Below are 23,966 nucleotides of genomic sequence, written 5' to 3'. Positions count from 1 at the left end.
TATCTTTTCTTTGAAATGATCTGTCTTGCAAGCTAAACCCATCTGTGTTCAATTATCCTAAACGGCTGCAGCTACTACTGCCAAATCACTGCACTCTCCATAGTTATCTCTATAACTAGTACTTCAGCTAGATGTGTGTTTATGCAGGGTGAAAAGGTAGATGATGAAAGCAGGTTTCACTAATTGGATGCAGCCTCATAATGTCAGGCCACTATCACTGGTTTAGGGAGCCATAAAAGAGGCCCCAATTTAGACTTATCTTTCTTATGTATAGGCAGAAAAGAAATACAGATGCCTGGGGTTCTTTAACCTCTTTTACACCAGAATAATTGAGTTTCTGCTTGTTTCCGTTATTCCTCCCAAGTGCAGACGTGATTTTGGCATGATATCAACGCCTATAGGTTCTTAGAATCTGTACAAAGATTGAACTTCTACTTAAACCAGCCACTTAAACAGACTTATGGTGTGTGTGGTAGTACCCATTGAAAAATAGCCCCTCATATAAAATCATATTCCTAAAATTGCATGACCTGTCAGGACTACATATGGATGAGGTTCAGCTCAGCTTCTAGGCTTGATTCATTTGCTGCTTTCTGGTTTGTAATTTATCAACCTACTCCAAAAAAAGTTGCGTTTTGCTCCCAGTAGCTCTGTAACTCTAACCAGTGTCCGTGGGGAGCTGAAAGCATACAAAAGTGCAGCTTACAATTGCCAGATGAGGGCATGACGCATCGTTGCAGAATATGGGTGTACTTTGGCTAGCCTGGTAAGTTGCACTAATGTTTTTCTTCTGTAATGACCAACTGCTTCCAGAAAACTTGGCATACTAGTTTGGAGCAATTTGTCAAATGATTGTGCATTGTGTGCTTGAAATTAGGACTATAGAAATGTACTTGTTTCATTGGGGGATGAAAGGGCATATGTTTTCTGATTAATCAGATGTTGCAGTGTAAGAATTGGACGGTGCAGCAGCTCTACTATTTCTGCTGTTCTTTGCACATGATTTCACAGTATACCCCAAATGATGCAGCTTAAAAAAAATCAAGAGCTGTTACTGCACCGTATCACACTGCACTCTACTGCAGCGGCCATGCTCTAGAGACAGACTTGACTCCTTTACAGTACTGCGCACAGAAAACTTCTAGAGGAGAGATAAATGTGTTGATAGAAGAAAGGGAATTCAAAAAGATTGAAGAAAAGTGTCGGATATAGTGAGGATGGAAAAAGTCATAATAAAGTGTGATGCCTATGTCCTACTCTTTATTCCCTTGCTCCCTCTCCTTATATATCTATATGCACTCTCCTCCTAGCTCTCTTGTCTCTCCTTTCTTCTCCCTGTATCGCTTCTCCAGTCTGGCTGTGGACCAGCGTTGAACTCCCGTCTGCTCACGCTCACAGCCAATTTGGAAGGAATTTGCTAACCCATTAAAGTGCATGTTCAGTACAACTTTCATCCTTTTTCTCTTATGTTTTTTCATTCTCTTGGCGGCCCCCTTTGAAAACACAGCCACGTCTCCGCTTGCCCAGAAAAAGCCTGGCTTTTTTAAATGCTGATACTGTGAAAGACAAAAAGTTTGGAAACCTCCAGGCGTTATCAACATGGAAAAGACAAAAGCCTGTCCTTGTCCTTTTTAGGTACAGCTCTCCCTGCGACAATGATCCCTTTGTGCTGTAATGTGCTGAAATGAGACCTGGAAGTATTCTTTTTCCTGTTTACTTTAACAAAGTGTTCATATGCCGTAGACTTTGTGTAATTGGACCGAAAATCTGAAGTGTACGGAAATAGAAAGCTTCCAAAGTTAGCACAAATGGAGAAATTAAGTTTCACATAAACAAGGACAAACTCACTTAACTAAAATGTCAGAACGCAAACATGACCGAAACCTCCATCTTTGTTTCCTCCTTGTCTCCTTCTCTTCACACAAGCTACTGTCCAATTACTTCCTGTCTATACACATAACAAGTATGCAGCGCTACTACGGCAGTAAAGTAACTTGTATCCACAGCCCACACCCACACAGCTTCACTAAACAAAATAAAAAATAACTGTGCTGTCACTACGGATGGATAACGTTCCTTCTTTGATCCACACCCCCACATGTGGAAATCCTATTGAGTTGTCCTGCTAATGGCTGAATGTGATGTGAGTTTCTTTGCTAGGATTTGCTTAACTTTTCATTTCATCTTTTTGATCTGGATTCAAATGTAAGTTTGAGTTAGCTACTCTTGTCAACAGGCCAAGTACATTTAGCTTAAAGGAATCAGATATACTATTCAAACGAATAAGCATGCCAATATAACACTTGCCAGGAAAGCAGCTATTGTGATCAATGGCTACAATGAGTGTTCAATAAAACCCTCGTCAGGCCTCCAGCTTGTTCACACTCACTTTTATCTTGCTGCCTTTGTTTGTGAGAGATTTGTTGCTGTTTTTGAATGCCAAAAATGTCGCACATTTGCCTCGGGGAGAGAGGCTTTCAATTTGTCTTTCATAAGCACTGCCATTTATACTATTGCATTATCCAAGAATCACAACGATAAAAAGCCATGCAGGCCGAGTGAAGGAATGACTCGGATAACAGCAAACTTTCTCCCAGCTTGACCATTCAATGGAGCTCATTCAGTCGCCATGGGAGGCAGCCACAAATGTTTCCAGCTTTTGTTACCCTCTGATTTATAGTCGCTCACTGTGGCCTTGAAGTGTCGGTCTAGATTTCCCGCTAACCAAATGTTTAGGCTCTGTTGGTGTATTGTGTTACTCAGAGTAAGCTGTTGATTTTGTTTTTATTGGCCTTGTAATTGTCCTCCTAATTACGGTAACAAAGAGGTGAAAGGTGGACGGTTGGGAATTGACTGAATGTGTACCAGGGGAGAAATAAGGGGTTGGTCAGGATTTGAATTTGCCCACCACATTTATTACTTTAAAAAGTAGAAAATAAAAATGTTTTACACCGGGGACATAACCAGTTATCCCTCTCAATAAACAAACCTGACGGAGGTCTGACTTTGCATCTGAAGCAACAGTTCTGTTTATGTGCCACATATTTCAAATCCTGCAAATCCTCAGTGGAGTTGTGGAGGCTTTGGGCCGGATGCTGCCTGGTTGGTAAAGCTCATTGGCATTCAAACACTGCTGGAGTGCAGCAGAGCACAGCAGCATGGTGCAGTGAGGGTGTGTGTGAAACAGAGAGATGAAGAATGAATGGAGAGGAGAGGTTTTTAATTGATGGGCTGCAGTGAAATATACAGTAAACTTCCAGCATTTGCTTTAATGATTCAACAGGTGTCTATAAGGGGTGAAGCTGTTATCAACCAATGCAAGTCTAGAGTATCAAAATATCAACTAAAGTTGCTGAAAGTTGAAATGTAATGTCTGGCCCTCTGTAGTCTTGGTTACTATGATATCCAACGGTTTCACTTGATACCCAGCAGTAATAACCTGTTTTTTAACTTGAAATGCAATCTTCTTTTTTAGGGTTCTCTAACAAATGTAGAATGAGTGTTCTCTTTTCTCTGTCTGTGGAAAATGACACAAGTTCCTCTGATACACAGTCACACACACACACACACACACACACACACACACACACACACACACGCACACGCACACGCACACGCACACGCACACGCACACGCACACACACACACAATGGCCTCTGCTGCTATGGCACTGTATCAATATTATGTTCTCCCACCCTGCTCTGTTCCTGTTTGCACAGCCCAGAAAAAGTACCCACCTAGTACATGGAGGAAATTCAAAGTGGTCGTTACTCTCCGCTCTCTCTCCCTGCCTATCTTTTTAACTCACTGACTTTTTCTCTCTGTTTGTGTTTTCACAGACACGATGCGTTAAACTTGTATAACTTACTTCACCCCCAGTTCATCTGCTGCCTGTAGAAGAAGCGCAGGAAGATCTGTAATCAGGTTTTCTTTTGATGCCTCCCCTCTGCTCTCTCTCTCTCTCTCTCTCTCTCTGAGCCTCAGGTGCTGCTGTTTGTTTACCTTCACACATGCACAGGCTTAAGTTCCTCCCTCATGCTTTCCCTGTCCTTTAACACTGGTTACTGGATCAGTGCCAGCCTCAGTGTTCATGAGTGTCACCATTTGCTTGTACAAGTCATCTGGGAAAACAACCATGCCCTTCTCTGCATCCAGACACAGAGTCTTCAAGAATAGACAGATCCTTGAACCATTTCTACGTCAAAGAAATGTCTCTTGTATAACATAAATGCCACATGACGTTCTATGACAGTCTGTTTATGACATAGCTCTGAATCATGTGGCACTGGGCCCTTATTTTAGACTGCGTCAATCCAGCCAGTGTCCTGCTCTGTTTGGGGGACTGTGGGCTCACGATGATAAAGTGGAGAGTGACGGGCCAAATGAGCTGCTTTATGATCCTGTTCAGGGTCGGGATCTTTGTTGGATTTTTTAAATTTGGTACAGCAGTTAAAAGTACAAGACATACCTCTGGAAAAAGCAGTTTTACTTTCTCTATCATCTACAGTTTTTCTTCCAACATTTGGTGACAGAGATGGTTCTAAAAAGGGGCAGTTATAGAAGAGAAAGAATAGTGGAAGAACGAGGGAGCATCAGCTTCATTTGGTGTACTCAATTTTCTTTTTAATCACTTTTTCATTGTGTCGTTTTTCATCATTTTTAAATCACAAGTCGATCAAAATAAACACAATTATTGTTCACATCCTTCAAGCCAAAATGAAACGCATTCGAGGGCTAAGATTCTCAAATATAACAAGTCTATGCTTTTGTTGGTCTTCTCTCACTGTTATCTGTTATCGGATGTTTATTGAGCTAACAATCAATCGATTGAAAATAATAATGAAGAAATTGAGAAAATAATTACAAAAAGCCTCTTTTGGTTGTTGCATGTATTGTTGGGCTGACTGTGGTGTGTGTGTGTGTGTGTGTGTGTGTGTGTGTGTGTGTGTGTGTGTGTGTGTGTGTGTGTGTGTGTGTGTGTGTGTGTGTGTGTGTGTGTGTGTGTGTGTGTGTGTGTGTGTGTGTGTGTGTGTGTGTGTATGTGTGTGTGTGTGTGTGTGTGTGTGTGTGTGTGTGTGGGTGGGCTGCACGATATATCGTGTTGTGACGATAATCGCTATATGCGCATGCGCAATACATCACAATCTTCATTTTCTATTTTAGGGCTTGCGATATGAAGTAGGCAAATTAACTCAAACACGTCATGTTACAATTCTTTTGCTGCTTGCTACAAAAGGAAAACTTGCGCGGCTCTCATGTCAGGGGTATTGAGTGAGTAACATGCAGGCTCTGCATGCACAGCAAACCACCAATCACAATCAAATCCCCAAAACAAACGGACCCGGTGATTAAAGGTAAAAACACTGAATGAAGTAGTTTCATGTGTTTCTCCAGGGCAGTTTGGCGCTGCTAACCGAGCTAGCTCAGCTTGTTGCCCTGATAACTTAAGATCCAGACGTCCGTCACTAAAATCCTTCATCCGGTCAAATATAGTAAAAAAAATACCAATTGTATAGCATTATTATAAGTTCAAGAAAGGATGGTTTGCGGGGAAAAAAACGGTCTTTTCTTCAATTCCTGTATGTTTTCATATCGCAATATATATCGCAGGTCGGGGGAGAAATCGCAATTTTCATTTTTTTCCAATATCGTGCAGCCCTAGTGTGTGTGTTACCTGTCACTTGCTGACCCACAAAAAAAACCTTTTCACTTTCCTCTCAGGGATATTGTGTTATACACTGTCAAACATATCTGAACACATTTCAAAGCATTTCATTCACTTCTATGGTCCTGTGTCAAGATGCGGCGTGTTGAAAGAGCCATCTGAGCGTAACAGAACCAGCACGTGTTCAAAGGCTTTTCTGCTAAAGACTCCCCACTTTGACCACCTGCAGCTGTGGACCAATTAAAATCCCAACCCAGCACTCCCTGACCCAAATGGTTTGACACACATACACACACTGACACCCACAATGATAACAGCTGGAGAGAGTGAAAGCAATCAATGAATAATTGATGATAATTGACTGTTTCCATTCATAATTCATACCCTCAATTATCACTAAGAGGCCCCACCTGAGTTTAATGTGTGTGTGTTGTTGTATTCAGTGGTGGACTATCCATTGTATGTCACAGAAGAAGTGCGCGTGTGTCCCATCTGCTGTGTTTGTTGCTTCTCATTTTGGAAATGTTATAAAATGTTGTGTAAGAAGATTTGGAGATAGGATGCGTGTGTTCTGTTGACATGCTTACCCTCAGTGTGCAACATACGGGGGGGTCTGGGGGAGCTCGACCCTCCCTGATTAACACCTGAGCCCCCCTGAAAGCCTCAACAGCAAAATGACAGGGGGGTCTCAAATTATGATATGTATTTGTCATGGTCACTAAAATGTTTTTAAGCTTACTATGTCCAGTATTCATAATTCAAAACATTTATTCACATATCTTCTATTTTGGCTGGCAAAAGCATTTCCTCACATGGAATCGAAAACGGACGGCTCTTTAACGGTCGCGTATTCATTCATTCATATGAACGTCACAATATAGAATTATTTGACGGCACCCCTGAAGACGCCAGGCGGCGCCCCGGTTGAGAAACGCTGCTACAGACTACTGATTGTCTTGGCTTGCATCCATTAAATATTGTATAGGCCTACTGCATATTGAGAAATCTTCGACCGGTATATTGCGCAATAAACGGGAGGTGGGGACCCCCCCCGATTATTGACGGGTATTTCGCACACTGCTTACCCTCCTTCTGACACGCATCGTAGGTTATCCACGTGCCGTTTCCAAAACCTTATCTCTACTTGTAGCGGTGGATGCTGGAAACTCCTCTCTCCTGATAAGCAGATGGTGTGTGATCTCCAGGCTAAACATGTTCTATTATCAAAGATAGTGTTCAGTTTTTATCGCGGCGTCCTTAAGAATGAATGATTCTACAGAGGCATTGTGCAGCCATTCAAATAATGTATTTATTTAACTTCCTCCAGGTTTTGAGGTTTGTGTCAACATTTTTCCTTTTTTCTTTCTCCACATAGATCACAACTCTGATCAACCATAAAGACAAGCCAAATAAGTCTGAGCGCACCCTAGCAGCCATACACAGGGTGGGCCAGGCAGTGAGCTTGGCTGTGGGACGTTTTGTCGCCGTTGGAGAGGCCATCGCCTCAGAGAACCAAGAGCTGAAGGATGAGATGGGGCAAGCCTGCTTCGAGGCTCGCAGGGCAGGTGGGTTTCTTTGGCTGAATCACTTTGTGTGCCTAACATTTGATTGAATCACTGCAACTCAATACATCCTCTAGTGCTCTGGTTCCCAACCTTTTTTCCCAAGAGCCCCCCCAAATGACTCCTGTTGGAAGTCGTAAATAATCTATAAAATGGAGGAGACCGATCTGATCGGAGCAACTGTGACAAATAATCCAACTGAAACCGGCATGGACAATGACTATGTTTTAAAAATGCGCTTATCCAGAAAAGCCCGGTTTGGACACTTTACGGGCAGAAGAAACATTTCTATTAAAGAAAGAATGATACATTACTTTTTATGCCTTTAATAGCCACTAACTTGAATTGTTATTCAAATTAATTAATCAATTATTTTTTATATTTTATTGTAATGTAGAGACAAGGCTTTTAGTGACAATCATTTATTGCTTTATAAAAAATAAAAAAAAAGTCTAAATATGATATTTGGCCTCAAATCATCTGAGGCCTAGCGCCCCCCAGGTTGGGAACCACTGCTCTAGTGTTTCTCTTCAGGGGTAGATAGAAACAGCACTTGTTTTGTGGTCACATCTGTGTTTTTAAACTGAAATTCTAAAGTCTTGTTCATAAACACTGTATCTTTCTGTCTCATACATTGCCATGGCTTGAGGGTGCTCAGAAATGTCCATTAAGGTTGTTCTAGCTGGTCAGCGAATAAGACTTATCGGTGTTTATTTGTTAAGATAAACTGACAGTTTCATAAAGCATCAGGCATCAGCTTGGGGCTTCAAAGTGTTATCAAATTTAAGCAGGTTTCGATTTGTCTGGACAGCGTGGCTGACAGACACTATTAAACCAGAGGACCTCCAGAGTGTTCTAAAGACATTGTTGTTATTAGGTTGGAAGTAAAGCCTGCAAAAAGGGCTTCTTCACCCAAGGGCGATGTGTAGAAAGAGGGAGCAAATGTGTCTGCACTGGCTTGAAAAAGCACTGCATAATAAGTTCTTAAAAAACACTTTTAGAAACGTTATGCGGCAGGCTGTTGGCAAGATTGAAAGTTTTAGTTTTCCCGATGTTCACTGCCTTATAGATTTCTTCAGAGTTACGTAGAGAACATTTCTCCACCTGAGGTCAGACCCCTCATTTATTTCCCAGGGTTTAAATCGGCTGTCTGGGCCTGTCTGTGTGTGGCTTATATTTCTCCCCACATCTAATTTTCCGCAGTTTCCTTCCAATTCTAAAACATGCAGGTTAGGTGATAGACTGCCAAACTATCCAGGGTGAGGTCTGCCTCTCGCCCAATGTGTGCTGTCAGACATGTCATGGATGGATATTTCGAGTGCAAAACAGTAAACAACTGAGAGAGACAAAGAGGTTCAGAGGGTTGTGGGAGGGGTGGAAACAGTGACAACCAGTGTGAAGGAACAAGAATGTGTGGATCGTTCTTGTGGGACTGTCAGCTTTTATTGAACCCGAGACAGAAGAGGTGATGGTTTTGTCAGAAATGTGTTTCTTTCAGTGTTTTTACACTTTCCTACAAGCTTTAGCTATTAACATTTAATCAAAAAAACACCCAAGGCACACGTCAACCCTGTATCTTGGTGTCTTTCTAAGTTTTCTTACACTTTCTAATTTAGATAGTTGGTATCACTTGCTTGTGAAACTTAGTTCTTATCAGGCAAAACAAGGACCTCATTTAGCCTTCTGCAGAGCACAGCGGAAACAAAATCCCACTAAGAATTTAGTCACAACATCGTGATAATAGGTTTATGTTGGGGGAACCAAATGTATAGCAGAGCATTTAATCCTCACACGGCGTTGATTTGTAAAGACGCTTAAACTCTGACAAAGAAGTGCTGGTGGGAGGGGGAGAGAAGACTGATGAGAAAATGTGCGTGTGAATGTGTGTATAGGTGAGGCCTAGTGAGCCTGTGTGTGTGTGTGCATTTGCAATTGTCTGGATTTGTGTACCCGCTGCGACTAATTTATTCTAGTTCTCACTTTCCTCTTAGGAAGGCGTTTTCACAGTTTTGCCTTGCATTCCTTACACAGTTTACTGATTAAGAAGAAAGCCAACACTTGCTGTCTCTCTGACCATTTAATATAATGATAGAGACATTTTCAGAGATTACAAATAAACACTTTTTTGAAGCTGTTAGTATCCAGGAGAGAGAAGGGCTAGTTAGTGATGGATTGACATTCTCTAATACCTAGCCGCAGGGAGAGTTTAATCAGGCAGGCTTCAGTCTTGTGCGCTATAATGAATGAAATAAAGGCAGGCTGAAAGCACTCTTTAATTAGATGCCGCCCGTCATCAGAGCAGTGAACAGATCCAATGAGGCAGGTCAGTGGAGGCAATCTGTGTTGGATCTCTGTCTCTGTCTCTTTCACTCAGTCTCTCAGTGTCATTCTCACATTCACAAACCGCTGTCTCACTTCATCTTTCTCCTCATATCATAAGATTCAACATATGACTGTAGGAAGATTCAAAATAAAACCATAGCTCATACAGTCCATCAGTATTTTTAATACTGGACTACATGTTTAGGCAATCAATTGGTAAAACATGGGAATAAGATTAGCTCTTAACACTTTTCAAACACACAAGTATTTACCTTTTTTCTAGCTTTCACTCATTAATGATGTATAAACTATACAGAAAACATTTGTGCAATACTTTGAGCTAAACTCTTTTGTTTATGTGTAGCAGAGATACTGGGTGTTTCTCAATGTTGACAAAAAGCTGCTCCGGAGCCACTATTTCAAGCATACTACGTCATCGAGTGCCGCCGAAGGACTGTTCCAATGTCCAGCATACTTGGAATTCTACCGAGCTCGGCGTACTTCGTAGCGAGAAATTTCTAAGCTGCACATGTGTAGACTCCACGGTCTTAAAATCCCCACAATGCTTTGCGCACGGACCAATTTCCCCAAATCCGTGGCGGAAAATGTAAGGCGGGGCCTCTCATATGACACTTGCTAGCCTGTTCCACTCTTCGTATTCCAAATGCCAGGAAGGATTCTTGCCTCGCTTCTGAAGCAAGTGACTCGGAAGATATGTGCTACCAAGCAAGCGTACTCGACACTGTTCACCATGTTCACCATCTTAGTTTAGCGTTGTCAGCATGCTAGTGTTGGCTAATTAGCAATAAACCCAGAGTAGGATTAGTTTTGAAAGTATTTCCAAAACCAAAACCCAACCAAACCAAAGTTCAGCTGGTTATAGCTCTAGATTAAAAGTGAATGAATCAACAAAGTAATCCTGTGGGGGCATAAAGATCTTTCTCAAGTTTTAATGCAATCAACTAACATGCGGACAGACATTGCCCTCAATTGAGAAATGCAAGATTTACTGTCTACAAGCGCTGCACCAACACATCCAGGATCAGCCTTTTCAAGTTTTCACTGATGAATAAAATCTATCATTATGTCAAACAGAAAGAAAGAGAATTCATTACACCTGAAGCATGATTTTCAATGTAGGAACAAGATGTTTTTTTACAGGGAACAGATGCTTCTAAAGAGTTACAAAGGTCTCTAGAATAATGAAAACTAAGGTACCAGCTTTCTGTTTTACATATAAGCTCATGCAAATTCATCCCCCAGTCCAAACCATTCATATTCTTGGATTTGAAGGGTAAAGTTGGCTCCATCTTCCCCCGTGCTAGTGTCATGGGGGTTGAGCATCCTTTGCCAGCCAGGCCTAGATGTTTTAACTGGTTAGCGGAACTGGCACCAAAAAAGCAGCCTGTCGGATGCAATCAGTTTGTCAGTGCTGCTTTCTTTAAAAAAACAGCCAAACCGAAAAGACTGCCAAGCTGTATGACCCGATAGAGACCTAGCTATATACCCTTCCCCCTCTTTTCTGAGAGTTTCTCTCCTCCCTCTTACCCTGAACTCTGGACATTTTCTTCTTGTCTGGAAAGTCTGATGCTCAACGTATATTTCCCATTTGCATGTTTTGTCCATGTATAAATTGTGAGGGTCTTAGTTGTGTCATGTCACACAGAAAGCATGCCATTAGTGTTCGGTTAGGCTTGCATAGCTGTCACAACATTGTGCTGAATATAGTACCATTGTGTTTCATCTTGCCTAGGACGATATGTTCTCCCTGAGGTGAAGAGTGGCAGATTGGAAGGACATCACGCTACTGTGTTGTCTGACTGAGGGCCTTTAGGAAATTATCATTTGTCCACCCATCCTTTCGTGTTCTGCCTCTTGTCAGGGTCCAGATCTCAGTGGCAGCAGGCAAAGCAAAGTCGCCTAAAGGTCTTTCTGGCTAGCCGCCACATCCTCCAGCTCCTCAGAGGGAACCTTCGGGCGCTCTCAGGCCAGATGGGAACTGTAAACCCTCCGGCGTGTTCTGAGTCACCCTCCTCAACTGGACTCTTCCTGAATCATCTGACAGACAGAAGCTCTCAGTCCAACCAAAAGTCTCATGAACTGTCAAACTCAATGTAATCAAAACAAGCACAAGCCTAAAAAACATCTTCAATGTATGTCCACTTAGGGTTACAAATATATTCGAGCTGTCATGTTTGAAGTTATGTTTGCTCCTAGTTATTTCAATGCAGAGGGGAAGCCTTATGCAGAAAAAGCGCACTAGTTACAATGCAGATATCCATTGAATCGATTGTTGCATCCCCATACTGAAATACAATATATCAACCCGGCCAGTATATCAGTCTATCTCTGTTGCTGAACCAAACACTTCCCTTCTCTCCTCATTTAGGTGATGCCATAGCCCAGCTGACAGACGCGGGATCGCCCTTGCCATCCCAGTCAGAAGGATGTGGCACAGTGTTCAATGAGAGGACCGGGATGGTGAAGGCTGCACGCTTACTCCTTTCTTCAGTCACTAAAGTCCTGGTCCTGGCTGACCGCATCGTCATCAAACAGATAATCACATCACGCAACAAGGTGAGACATGCAAACTACCCCCTTAAAATGATACAGATAAGCTCTATTGCTTAGTCTCTTGCACACATACACACAAAAAGGTTAGCCATGCCTAAATAAAACACTCAGGCAGTTACGCAAATACCATCCTGGATCCTTTTATTTCCTAATAGATAAGCACTGGCTCTCTTACTCTGGAGGTAATTGGAGGGAACAGCACATTTAGTGATCACATAAAAACGCAGAGCAAGAGACTTTCTCCCTCCATCGTACCTGGCTATGGTCTTATCCAGACAGTGTGATACGGATGTAGCTGTAGACTGAGCCAAGAATGGAAACAGGGGGCCTTATCAGGACTGGTTAGCCTCGTTTGGACAGACAGTCGACAGCCCCCTGTCCTCCATTACCGGCAAACACAATTACATCTCTTCCTCCTCTTTGTCTGGTGGGGATAAAAGATACTGCGTTAGCGCTGCCAGCTAGCCCTCTGCAGCTAAATTAGCATCTACAAAGACTGCTATTAACTCAAATGCAGGTTTGGAACGACTTCATCAGCTGATTTATTTTGGGAGAACACTTAAATAGTCGCACAGGAGTAACCCAAATGCAATGCAAACAAATCTAAAATATTGATATATGACCGTCCAATTACTTTTACTCTTGGTTCTGTTGTGAGGAAAAGCTTCAGGGTTGTTTTTGTCCCTCCTGCTGATATCTTGCAATAACAGAAATAGGTTGTTTCAGTGTGCGAAGACTTCAAGAACACAACCATAAGGGGGCTTTCACCTTACTACTCTGATCTTCCATTCTTCTTAGGTCCTTGTTACCCTCGACCATCTGGAAAGAGTCAGCACCTTCCAGGAATTTGTACAGATTTTCAGCCAGTTTGGCAACGAGATGGTGGAGTTTGCCCACCTCACTGGAGACAGACAGAACGTGAGTAGCAAGTGAAGAAACCAACTCTTGTTGGTTTAAAGTGTCTAAATTGTCAGCACATTATAAAGTTTTATTCAATAAATGAAATGTATTTGTGGTCTTACATATGGATATAGTCTAGTTTATAAACATTGGGTGATGTGACTTTAATTCAATCAATTCCAAGTACATGATGCTCACTCATGTAGATGCACTCTACAGTGGTTTTGACTTGACTGTGAAACCTGCTGCACTTACACCATAAATGAGCAGTCAACTCAATAAATCAATCATTCGGGCATGAAATATTTGCTCTTACCACAAAATAACGAACTCACGAAGCTTCTTCTCAAAACATTTGTTCTTTCTTTGGGTATCTATTGTGTCTCAATTCATAAAAGGGAAATGTGCAGGTCAGTTATGACTCATACTGCTCAAACACTGTTTGCATCATAATTCATTATTGATGTAAACTGACCTATGTTTTCAGAGATGCATTCTGTCTGCAAATATCAGCTTTGGGAATAGCGCATATGCAAAACAAAACTTTTGCTTAAAAATGTGAGGAAAACAGGCCAACTAAGGGTTTTTATCTTTGTTCTGTCAAAGACTGCTAATCCTTCTTTGATGCATACATTGAGCCTCTGCAGCTAAAGCGCTTTGCCTGCAGAAGCTGATGTAAAATGCACCGTCTGCGATATCTAGACAGGGAGAGGATCGACCATCCGCCTTTTTGAATTTGTTCACAGCACGTGTTTTGAAACACACATCATGTCCCTCCCCAACGCAACACAGCTAATGCTCCCTTTACTCATTTGCCACCTGGTTTTCTTTGTCATTTTTTCTCATATTCACTCCCACTCATGCACTTTAATACATGCACAAGCACACAGCCCTTTAGAAAATCCACCATCTTCGTCTATTGAAGCCAGACGAGCACAGAGGCAAAAATAATGACAGATAATCACATCATCTTTGCAATCTATGGCATAGTAATGGGAGAGGAGTTGATTCAGCTGCCTTTTCCAAATCCCCAAATACCTAATTCGAGCTGTCTATTTCTGATTGGGATACATGGAGGGGGGTGCTGCAGGTCACACACACATCTTCTTTCATATTCTGGAAGCGTCTCTTTTTATTAGAAGGTAATTAACTTGGGAAGCTTCATCTGTGTGTAAGGTTGGAGAGGAATATATGTCACATGTGTGTGTCCCTTTATACCAGCATGAAAGAGATGTGTCACATGCTTTGATGCTTCATGTCCATCGGACACCCAGAGAGGTCTTAGAAGTTGCAGCTAAAGGAAAAGCCACCCATTACCATCTGGTGTGTGTGTGTGTGTGTGTGTGTGTGTGTGTGTGTGTGTGTGTGTGTGTTTGTGCTGTAGGACTTAAAGGATGAGAAGAAGAAAGCTCGGATGGCGGCGGCCAGAGCAGTGCTGGAGAAATGCACCATGATGCTCCTCACAGCCTCCAAGGTAAACTCCAACACTGAACCTTTGGGCAAGGGTTATGGATTATGTCCAGTTTAAAAGATGAATGGCCTTCTCAAGTTTATTTCATTTCAATGCTTCTCAAATGCCGCGATCTATGGTAATACTCTAAGTCAAGTAATCATTCAAAATACAACGAGAGTGAATAATGGTGGTTGTAAGGCATGAAAACGGTAGGAGTTCAAAAGAGGAAGAGAGGGACCAAACTTTTGATATTTCACATCGAATTCCTTTCCAAGACTTGCCTGAGGCACCCAGATTGCGAGTCGGCGCGAATCAACAAGGACGCCGTGTTCCAGAGGATGCGCTGTGCCCTGGAGCAAGTCATCGAGATAGTCACAGAGGCTCGGAGCTACGGGGAGAACAAGATCCTCCCTGCCAGTATCTACAACGGCATCAAGGACTTCAAGGTAGGATGAGGAACTGGATTCAGTATTAGGGGTATTTGTGAAGTTCAGAAATGATTCTCTTGTGGCTTAATGCTACTGGAGCGTCCGAGGTGTTAGGGCTTGTGGAGCGTCACAAACACCGTCTCCCATTTATTACTTTCAATTCTCTCTCACAACAACTTCAGAACAGCCTGCGCATGCTCAAACACATGAACTCTCACCCCAATGCTCACACTACGTTCTGTTTAAAAATCAGTATCAAGAACGGCAGAGACCTATTCAATTCATATCAATAATAAGAAATACCATGGTCTTAAAGAAGTATACTATAGTGGCTCTGTGAGAGGGTTGGTGTGTGGTTGCATCATTACCATGCTAGCATCACCGTGTTGCAACAGCTTCAAATGTAACTCAGAGAATCAATATGTAGCACCAGACGTACCTATTTTGTCATTTAGTAATAGGGTTTGTGAATCACCAAAAACCAACATCACTATGACTAATGTTCTCCCTCCCCCCTGTGCAGTGGCAAATGAAAGAAAAACAACAACAAAAAAAACGTTTTGCCAGTGAGATGAAAGTAGAAGAAATTATGTTAATGAAAGGGCGCAGAGATGCATACTGCTTGTAATAAATGGCTTCGTAGCTCTTAATGGCAGAGTTGAACTAAAAGCTTATGTAAACCTGTCTTCTGAGGACATAAGCAGAGACAGATAGCTCTTTAAAAGACACTTCTTTGTTGAAAAGATAAGGATGAAACAGAAAAAAATGCATTAGCTCTCATCTTTGTGTACTTGAGATTCTGCTTGCAGAATTTATTAGGCACTTTTGATGGCCCAAGGTGCCTTTTAGACTCAACACTCATCCCACAATCCTTGTTATTTAATGACAAGGTCAAGTGCAAAACTGGTGATGAGGTAATATATTCGTTTTTTCTCTTGAGGTCATTGTTTAGTAAAACTAACTACATTAATCTTTCAAATAATCCTTAAAATGCTCCATCGAGTCCTCACTAACACTAAGAAAGTGGATCGCATCACTCCAGTTCTGAAGTCTTTACACTGGCTTCCTGTGTGTCAAATAATTTATTTCAAAATACTGCTGCTGGTTTATAAAGCATTGAATGGTCTAGTGCCAAAATACATTTTCTGTTCTCCTGCTAAATTATGAACTGTCAGGTATTCAGGGACTGGTCTACTTTCTGAGTCAGAACTAAAACTGGAGAAGCATCTTTCAGTTATTATGCTCCAAATATCTGGAACAAACTCCCAGAAACCTGCAGGTCTGCTGCAACTCTTAATACTTTTAAATCCAGGCTGAAGACTTTTCTTTTTGCCGCTGATTTTAATTGAACTATTCGGTACCACTTTACAATAAGACTACCCTTATAAAGGGTTTACTAATAGTTTGTAATTCATTTATTAATCAGGTTGTGAACACTTTATAAATCATTAATAAGCTTTTATAAGACATGAGATAAACAGGGTGACTGTGACCGGTTGCTTGCCAAATAGTGAGCCCACATTTATCTGTACTGCTAAGTCTTATATTAGCTACCTAGCTTACTTCGTCTTCTTCATCAGCCAGCATCCTTGGTATCTGTTGTTCACTGAGTTGATTCTCGCTAAGTAGCCAATATAAGGCTTAGTCATCTTGCCAAATAGTGAGCCTTTGTTGATGTATGGAAACTATGTTAGAACTGGTTTATAAATGGTTCTTAATGATTAATAAAGTGTTTACAACCTAATTTATAACCTAATTATTAACCCCTTTATGAATCCTTTATAAGGGTAGTCTTATTGTAAAGTGGTACCAACTATTCATATCTTACGCTGCACTGGAACTTTTATTCATGTCTTTTTTTGTAATGTTTATTTTATTATCTTTGGTTTTTAATGAGTGTTTTTAAATGCCATTTTGAACACTTTGAATTGCCTTGTGTTGAAAGGTACTATGAATAAACGTGCCTTCTTCAACTCACATCCCTAATTCCCATCTCTCCTCCTGCAGTCCAACGTGGAGTGCCTGCGTGAGAACCTGTACACCCTGTCCCCTCAGAGCATGGGCGGCCAGCTGGAGGCGCTGGTGGAGCGAACCGAGGACTTCACTGACTCGGCCTACACCAGCCACGAGCAGCGGCAGGCCATCCTGGGTCTGTGCCAGCTGGCCCGGCAGGACACTCAGCAGCTGGTGCACGCCTGGGTGGAGGCGGTACGTTGGCCCGAGCAGACACGCTGGCAGAGAGACACATACACCTACAGGATTATTCATAAAAACATATGCTACCATATGGAGAAAAATAATAAGTACCTCATCTGTAGGACACTTGTAAAAGAAGTATGATAATAAGATGCAATATAGAGTTATCCAAGCAAAGAAGAAGAGATGTTAAATGGATTATTGTTGTCAACAATTGCTGGCAGGAATGATGGGGAGTTGGTGATAAACTAAAAGGAAATATTTAATCTCTTGTGTGTGTCTTGTAGGCACATGTCAATGTCTGTTTAACACACACAGCATGATACACTGACCCAGACTTCTTCCCCAGCTAACCCAGTTATTCTTTTTGCCTACTCATTCATACATCCCTCGTGGAACAGAGCACATTAACCCAACTGAATAACGTTTTTATGAAGGCTCACTCAGCCGAGGGAGAAACATCACGTAGTGTTTCTATATCTTGCTGCCATTCAGCACAGTCTCCTTGTCCTTGAAGAGCATGAAACACTATGCCGCAGTTTCTCATTGTCAACATTGTTGACTGCTGCCACATAATTGTACAGTTGTGCCTCATCTAGCCTGTGCAATTAAAAGTTACCATCCACTAAATATTTTGAAATTGCACACACATCCGAATGTGTACGGTAAAATGTGTGGCCTAGATGCTTGTGGAAAGTTTAGTAAAATTATAGTTTTTATTCCCATTGGAGCTATGGGTCTAAAATGGTTGTAAATTTTTAATTGATATAGTTACTTGTTTCATTACACAAACCTACATGTTGAAATGTCTGGCTCTCTTTTGCATATTCAGAACAAAATCAATAAATATAAATTCCAAACCACTCTTTTTCTATTCCCACACTCTTCCAGTTAATAATGTAGATGTGTGTGTGGGACTGTAAACCATATTGGGTCTCATGTTTTATTTCCCTCCTCCTCTCCTTGTCTCTCCGGAGCAGCAGTCTGTCCATGCCAAAGAAGCCACAGAGGGCATGGAGGTGGCCATCCTGAAGACATGTCAGAGCCTCAATGACCTCAGACGTGAGGTGAGCTTTCCTCTGTCTCCTGTAGAGTGAGACACAGACATGACATTTTTCTCACTAGAAGTTATGCTCTTCAGCTTCCCTCAAGTCTCTCTATCAACTCGTGTCATTGTGTCACCTTTGCTTCTCTTCTTTTAACTCTGCTTTCTCAAAATCCACTCTAATTTATGTCTCTTACTCAACTTTCTTTCTGCTGGGTTTTTTCCAGCCTCCATTACCCCCCATTGTTTTTATGATTCTTATTCTGATCTCTCATTCCTCCTCCAGCTCCATAAGGTGGCTGTCTGTCGTACCACTGACTTGCTTAAAGTTCACGGGGAACATTTGCCTCTGCGGGCTCTCAAAGCAGCAGGAGCCGAGGGAAACCTGGAGGCAGTGGCCGAGTATTCCCGAACCCTCACCGAGCAGAAGGAGCAGCTGGTGGAGGTACGTAGGCCAGAGGAAAGGAATCAGGGAGGTCGGGAGAAGTTTCACAGTAGGGCTTAGTTGAGGTGTTGAAATTGGAAAAAGAGAAAGAACAGTGAAGTTTATATTTGACTTATTTAATAAGTGTATCTTCGTAGGTATGTCTTTAGAGAAAGCTAGTTCTCCATGAGTTGCAAAGTTGCTACACACACAGTTTGAAATGAATGACATCTTAAACTACACTTCTAATCCTCAACTGAATGAAAGTCAACATGAGGCTTTGTTGTGCAAACACTGAACAGGAAAATACCTTGCAGGCTTTGCCATGTCTTTGTCGGTGGCCCTGACAAACTGAATGCACTGTATAGTTTGAAAAGGGACATTGTGTAATGTGAACATTTGAAATAACATTTCTTTTTAGATTATTTTAGAAGATTAGTTTCCGGAAAAAGGGTTTTTCTTCAGTCTGAAACTTAACAATGCAGACTAAAGATTCACTCACTGTTGTTGCACTGAAAGGAAAGCTAAACCACCATTAAAGTGTGGCTTTCTTTTATGCTTCTTCAAATCATATATATTGAAGGTTTTTTTTGTGTAGATGACTTCAATCCACCTACATTTATGACGATGCAGTGGTTAGGTCACTGTATACAGCTTAATATATATAATTCACCCACTTAGGTGGGATCACCCATGTTTGTGTTTTGCCAGTAAGCATTTAGATTTGTTGCAAGGTAGAATATACAGCAAATTTAAACATTTATAAGTGTCTTCAAACCTCAGAAGCACTTTTGGTCACAAATTGGTCCCTCTGTGTCTCTTACTTCAGACATGTCGGCTGCTGTGCCATGTGTCGGGGACAGAGCCCCTGGAGATCACCTGTATACACGCTGAGGAGACCTTCCATGTCATTGGCCCACAGGTAACATAACCTCTATGGATTTAGTTTTTGTATGTGTGTGAATTTGACCCCAAATATCTGTGTAAAACACCACGCCTTAGTTAGTTTGAAATCGACCCTATTATACAGGTCAACCTTAATTTAACCTAACCCATATCATTCAACACTTTAATTGCATATCAATCAAAACAAACCGGTTACACAGGGGTCTGGGAATAAAATCACACCTGAGCAATATCCTACTTACACATAGGGGAGAGAGAATAGACAAATGATCTCCCGTCTCCTCCACCTGAGAACAAGCTGTCCTCCTCGTCCGCTAAATCCAATTATGTTTGCTCTTGGAAACCATCCCTGCCAGTAATTATCCAGCAATGTAGAATGTTCTCGTCCTGCGGTGCGAATGTCAGGCCCCCTGTGACCCTGCAGCGATGGCTCCACTCCTAAGTTCAAAGGTCAACCAATCAATAACGCTGCAGTGTGAGGCGGCGACGATGATACGTCTCTGCCTGCCCAGAGTAATGGAGGGGTGGCCCAGAGGGTAATTGGCTATTAAATACTACACTGTGTGTGTGTACATGCAAGTGTGCACAGTAGCTGTAGTTTTAAACCAGACTTGTTTGCTGATATAATAGTGTTTCATGTGTTTTTAAATCATGACGCAAGCTGGAGTTCAGAAAAGCATATAATGCGTCATGCAATAAAGATAGCATCTAACTTTTTTAGTGAACATCTGATTGAATTGTGTGTTATAAATCTGTATGATGAGTTACTATGGTTATTTATGTATTTTTAGTCTGGCTTATTTCACTGATATTATTTTTGGCATCAGAGGTTACTCTTTATTATATTGACAGCAATATGTATGAAGTACTAATATTATTGGTATATGTACAGTATTTAAGTTGCTTCTTCTGGGTAAGGTTATTTCCTACCTGCCCATGTTTTGGGGGGGCAGTTTCTAGTATTACAGTATTCAATGTAATGGGTGTAGCAGTAGAACGAAGGCTCTGATGTGAAGCCAGAGAGAGTGAAGATGGTGGTTTAATCTATCATCCATTATTCCGGTCTTAATGAACGAGGATTCGAAGAGAAGTGTAGCCAACTTATAGAGAGAAGTTTGAGAATGCAACCCATCAAGAAAACAAACTGACAAAGCTTTTAAAATTGGTAAAACATTAATATTAGACATATTGATGGCTTGCCTTAGTTGTGGTCTAGTGTTAGTTCCTCAGTAAGTTTGAAAGGGATTGCTTCCAACCTTGTGTTCAACCTCAGAGCAACCCTTTGATTCCCTTTTTAGATAAATCAACGGCTGATTAAGTCGAAAATCACCACAGTGAGTTTCCTTGTTCTAGATTCTCTGTCTCTTACTGTGCCTGCATATTTTACGCTGCCATACAAATCAACTTTTAAAATGTTCTCATGTTTCGTTCTTCCCGCTCCCTCTCAGATCATCTCTGCAGCCCAGACGCTGGCCCTCCACCCGTCCAGTAAGATCGCTAAGGAGAACCTGGAGGTGTTCTGCGAGGCGTGGGAGTCTCAGCTCTGTGACATGGCCCTGCTGCTGAGAGAGATCAACGACGTCTTTGAAGGCAGGCGAGGTGCGCTTTTTATTAATGTGTGCGTTCAGGAGGGTCAGCATATACATAAGACTTAGAGTCTTTCAGGAAGACTGAAAAGGGGAAGGCCAAATGTGCTGTCAATGGCATTTTAGCCTGAAAGAAAGAAAGTCTCAGAGAAAAGCCTGGGTGAATAATTTTGCACACGCAGAATTTGAACATTTAAATAGCGAGTTAAAGCAGCAAGCAGCACATGCGAGCACATATCTTATAAAAATGTACCATCATTGACTGTGTGAATAACTTTGTGAAACGCCATTAAACACCCATGCATTCGTTCTTCTTCTGATCTCCCTCTCTCCATTCAATATGTATAGTCACCCAAAGTGTTCAAATCATGAATGGCCTCTCAGATGTTATCCTCACTGACACCTGTGTGTTTATTTGCATTTGTGTGTTCGTATCAACCTTGATACGAACACACTGTAAGCCTGAGCAATCTCAAAGACAGGGGAAAGATGTTTTTGGCATATTTCCAAGACCTGGCTGCCCTCAAGAATTTGACTTTCACATAAAACGCAGGAAACTTTTGGAAGTGCAGCTCAGCAGGTTGAAAGGATCACGTCCGTCAGACATTTATAGTCCTGTGAAAGTGTTGTATTGACAGTAGAGAGATTGGGTTTTATTGCTCTCTCAAACTTCCCCCTGAACATCCGTTTATCGTCCTTGTAGTAGGTTCAAATGAGCCATGCTGCTCTTTTTTTGTGATGAAAGATAAAGATGTGTCAAGGATGGATAGTGTTAAAAGCAAACAAGTTGCAGTATTACAATTTCAAAGAGAAATAACATGTGATTATTTTTGCTTTATGTTTCTTTTTTTTACAGAAAAAAGATCTTATTTGTCACTTCCCAGAGCCGGGGTGAGTTTCTCACACAGCCATCCTCATGAATATTCCAATCATCCAATGGTTAGTAATCCTCTGATTAATGCCACTCTCTTTTCACACAGAAACACACAGCTAACTTGAAGACTGCCAAGGCTGTCAAGTTGGATGCAGAGGTAGCATACATAATACACTCCTCTGGGTTTCAGGACAATACATCATGACACTTCCTGTTTCCTGTTCTGACAGCAGTATATTCATCTCCAGGAAACGTTGTGTCACTCGCTTGAGAAATTGATGGTGTTCTAATGCTAATAGGCTGCGATTTTGCTGGGTTGGCAGTTTCTCACATGCTGTACCACCCCAGGAAGTGGGATTATGCTGATTATAGAACTTATTATGCTGTTAACAAATGAAAATAACCCTGTTTTACCAAAACAAATGTATGACAAGGACATACATCATATTTCAGACTTTCCTATATTGAATTATTCGGTGTGCTTTCAGGAGCAGAGCAGCATGGCCAAGCTGGGTCTGGAGCTCCGTCTGCTGTCATCAGACGTGGACACGGAGGTGGAGAAGTGGGAGGAGCAGGAGCACGACATCGTCCGACAGAGCCAGAGCTTGGCTAGCATGGCCTACAACATGTACTTGTTCACCAGGTGACACATCAGCTCTACACATCACGCAGACACACACACACGTTCCTATTAAACTGTTACATACATTTCAGAGCTCAATACTGAAAAGCCTCTTAAGCATCCACATGGATCTCTGTAGAGGCTTACTGTTAATAAGAGTCCCAAGCGCTCAGCTATCGATATTTACCAGTCATAGCTAGAGGTGCTGACACAGTTGACGTGACTATGATTCATTCCCAATGGTTGCAATTCGTGATTGCTGTGGATGTATTTTGTCCACATCCATCTCTCTAATGCATTGTTCCTTTCCTCATTTTCTGTGTTTCCCATATTGATTCCTCAGAGGGGAGGGGCTGCTGAAAACAACACTGGATCTTTTTCATCAAGCTGAGGTATGTGCGTGCATATCTCTCCTTCTGTCCACCTTCTGATTTTTTTTTTCTTCCCGTTTTGTCGAAGTTGCAAATGAATGCATCTGTTGTTTTATTAAACAGAAGACATACTGTGGCTGGAAGATCGATAGATTAGTAAATGCCATTATCATTTCATTCCCTTCCCCCTTGTGTCTGATAGGGCATGACTAGTAGGACTTATCGTTATGATGGAAAGAGGGCGCTGTGTGCTCATGATAACAAACGGTGCATGGAGGATAGTATCCATTAAATTAGGATTATTGCCGATAATGTTGAGTATTTGGAGAATCAGGGCCCAAAATGTCAGCAAGATTTATTCCATCTGTGGAAAGCTAAGGAGATAAGAGAGGAAGAGGGGAAAGAGACGGGGTGATAACAACAGCAGGAAAGAGTCATAATATTTACTGTGCTTTTGTTTTGTTTTTCTATCAAGAGCTCCTTTCTGGTGGAATTTAAATTAAATAAAGTTTCACTCTGTGTACGATCTTTTGATTTTTGTGTTTTTCTGATTCCTTTTAAAGGTACTCTCAGAAGAGGGACTCCAGCTGTGCTCATCTTTCCGCACTTTTTCCACTCAGGTATATACACATCAATGCATAAATCTCTCTGTTTCTCTTGAACACACACGCACACACACACACACACACACACACACACACACACACACACACACACACACACACACACACACACACACACACACACACACACACACACACACACACACACACACACACACACACACACACACACACACACACACACACACACACACACACACACACACACACACACACACACACACACAAATTGTTTTTGCAATATAAGCCCTCTACAAAAAATCATTTCAATATGTCCTACTTAAAAGGCGGACAGTTATCTGTTGAGTACAGTTGACTATATTAAACATAATTAAATATATATTTCTGGACACCTTGTGTTCTTGCTTCTCTAATTGAATCTGACAATAGTTTCTTAATAAGAAGCTATAGAAAT

At 41.6% G+C, this 23,966-nt stretch overlaps 1 protein-coding gene across 5 annotated transcripts in view; it reads left to right on the top strand.

The window, feature by feature from the left end:
• ctnnal1 (catenin (cadherin-associated protein), alpha-like 1) overlaps window positions 1-23,966 on the top strand; it is a 47,222-nt gene that overhangs the window by 18,312 nt on the left and 4,944 nt on the right. The window contains exons 2-17 of one of the 5 annotated variants that reach the window (XM_079656424.1): window positions 7,041-7,230; window positions 11,939-12,126; window positions 12,922-13,041; window positions 14,408-14,497; window positions 14,752-14,922; window positions 16,912-17,112; window positions 18,081-18,167; window positions 18,432-18,590; window positions 19,399-19,491; window positions 20,774-20,809; window positions 20,924-21,065; window positions 21,918-21,952; window positions 22,042-22,092; window positions 22,424-22,578; window positions 22,901-22,949; window positions 23,492-23,548. In XM_079656424.1, the coding sequence (XP_079512550.1) occupies window positions 7,041-7,230; window positions 11,939-12,126; window positions 12,922-13,041; window positions 14,408-14,497; window positions 14,752-14,922; window positions 16,912-17,112; window positions 18,081-18,167; window positions 18,432-18,590; window positions 19,399-19,491; window positions 20,774-20,809; window positions 20,924-21,065; window positions 21,918-21,952; window positions 22,042-22,092; window positions 22,424-22,578; window positions 22,901-22,949; window positions 23,492-23,548 (1,824 nt within the window). Of the gene's footprint in view, window positions 1-7,040; window positions 7,231-11,938; window positions 12,127-12,921; window positions 13,042-14,407; window positions 14,498-14,751; window positions 14,923-16,911; window positions 17,113-18,080; window positions 18,168-18,431; window positions 18,591-19,398; window positions 19,492-20,773; window positions 20,810-20,923; window positions 21,075-21,917; window positions 22,001-22,041; window positions 22,093-22,423; window positions 22,579-22,900; window positions 22,950-23,491; window positions 23,549-23,966 lie in introns of all 5 variants that reach the window. The other 4 variants (XM_079656422.1, XM_079656426.1, XM_079656425.1 and 1 more) reach the window with 4 other exon arrangements.

Source organism: Notothenia rossii (assembly GCF_949606895.1).
Source record: "Notothenia rossii genome assembly, chromosome: 10".
NCBI lineage: Eukaryota > Metazoa > Chordata > Actinopteri > Perciformes > Nototheniidae > Notothenia > Notothenia rossii.
Note: the sequence above shows the minus strand (reverse complement) of the source record. Positions and strands in the feature narration are given on the sequence as shown.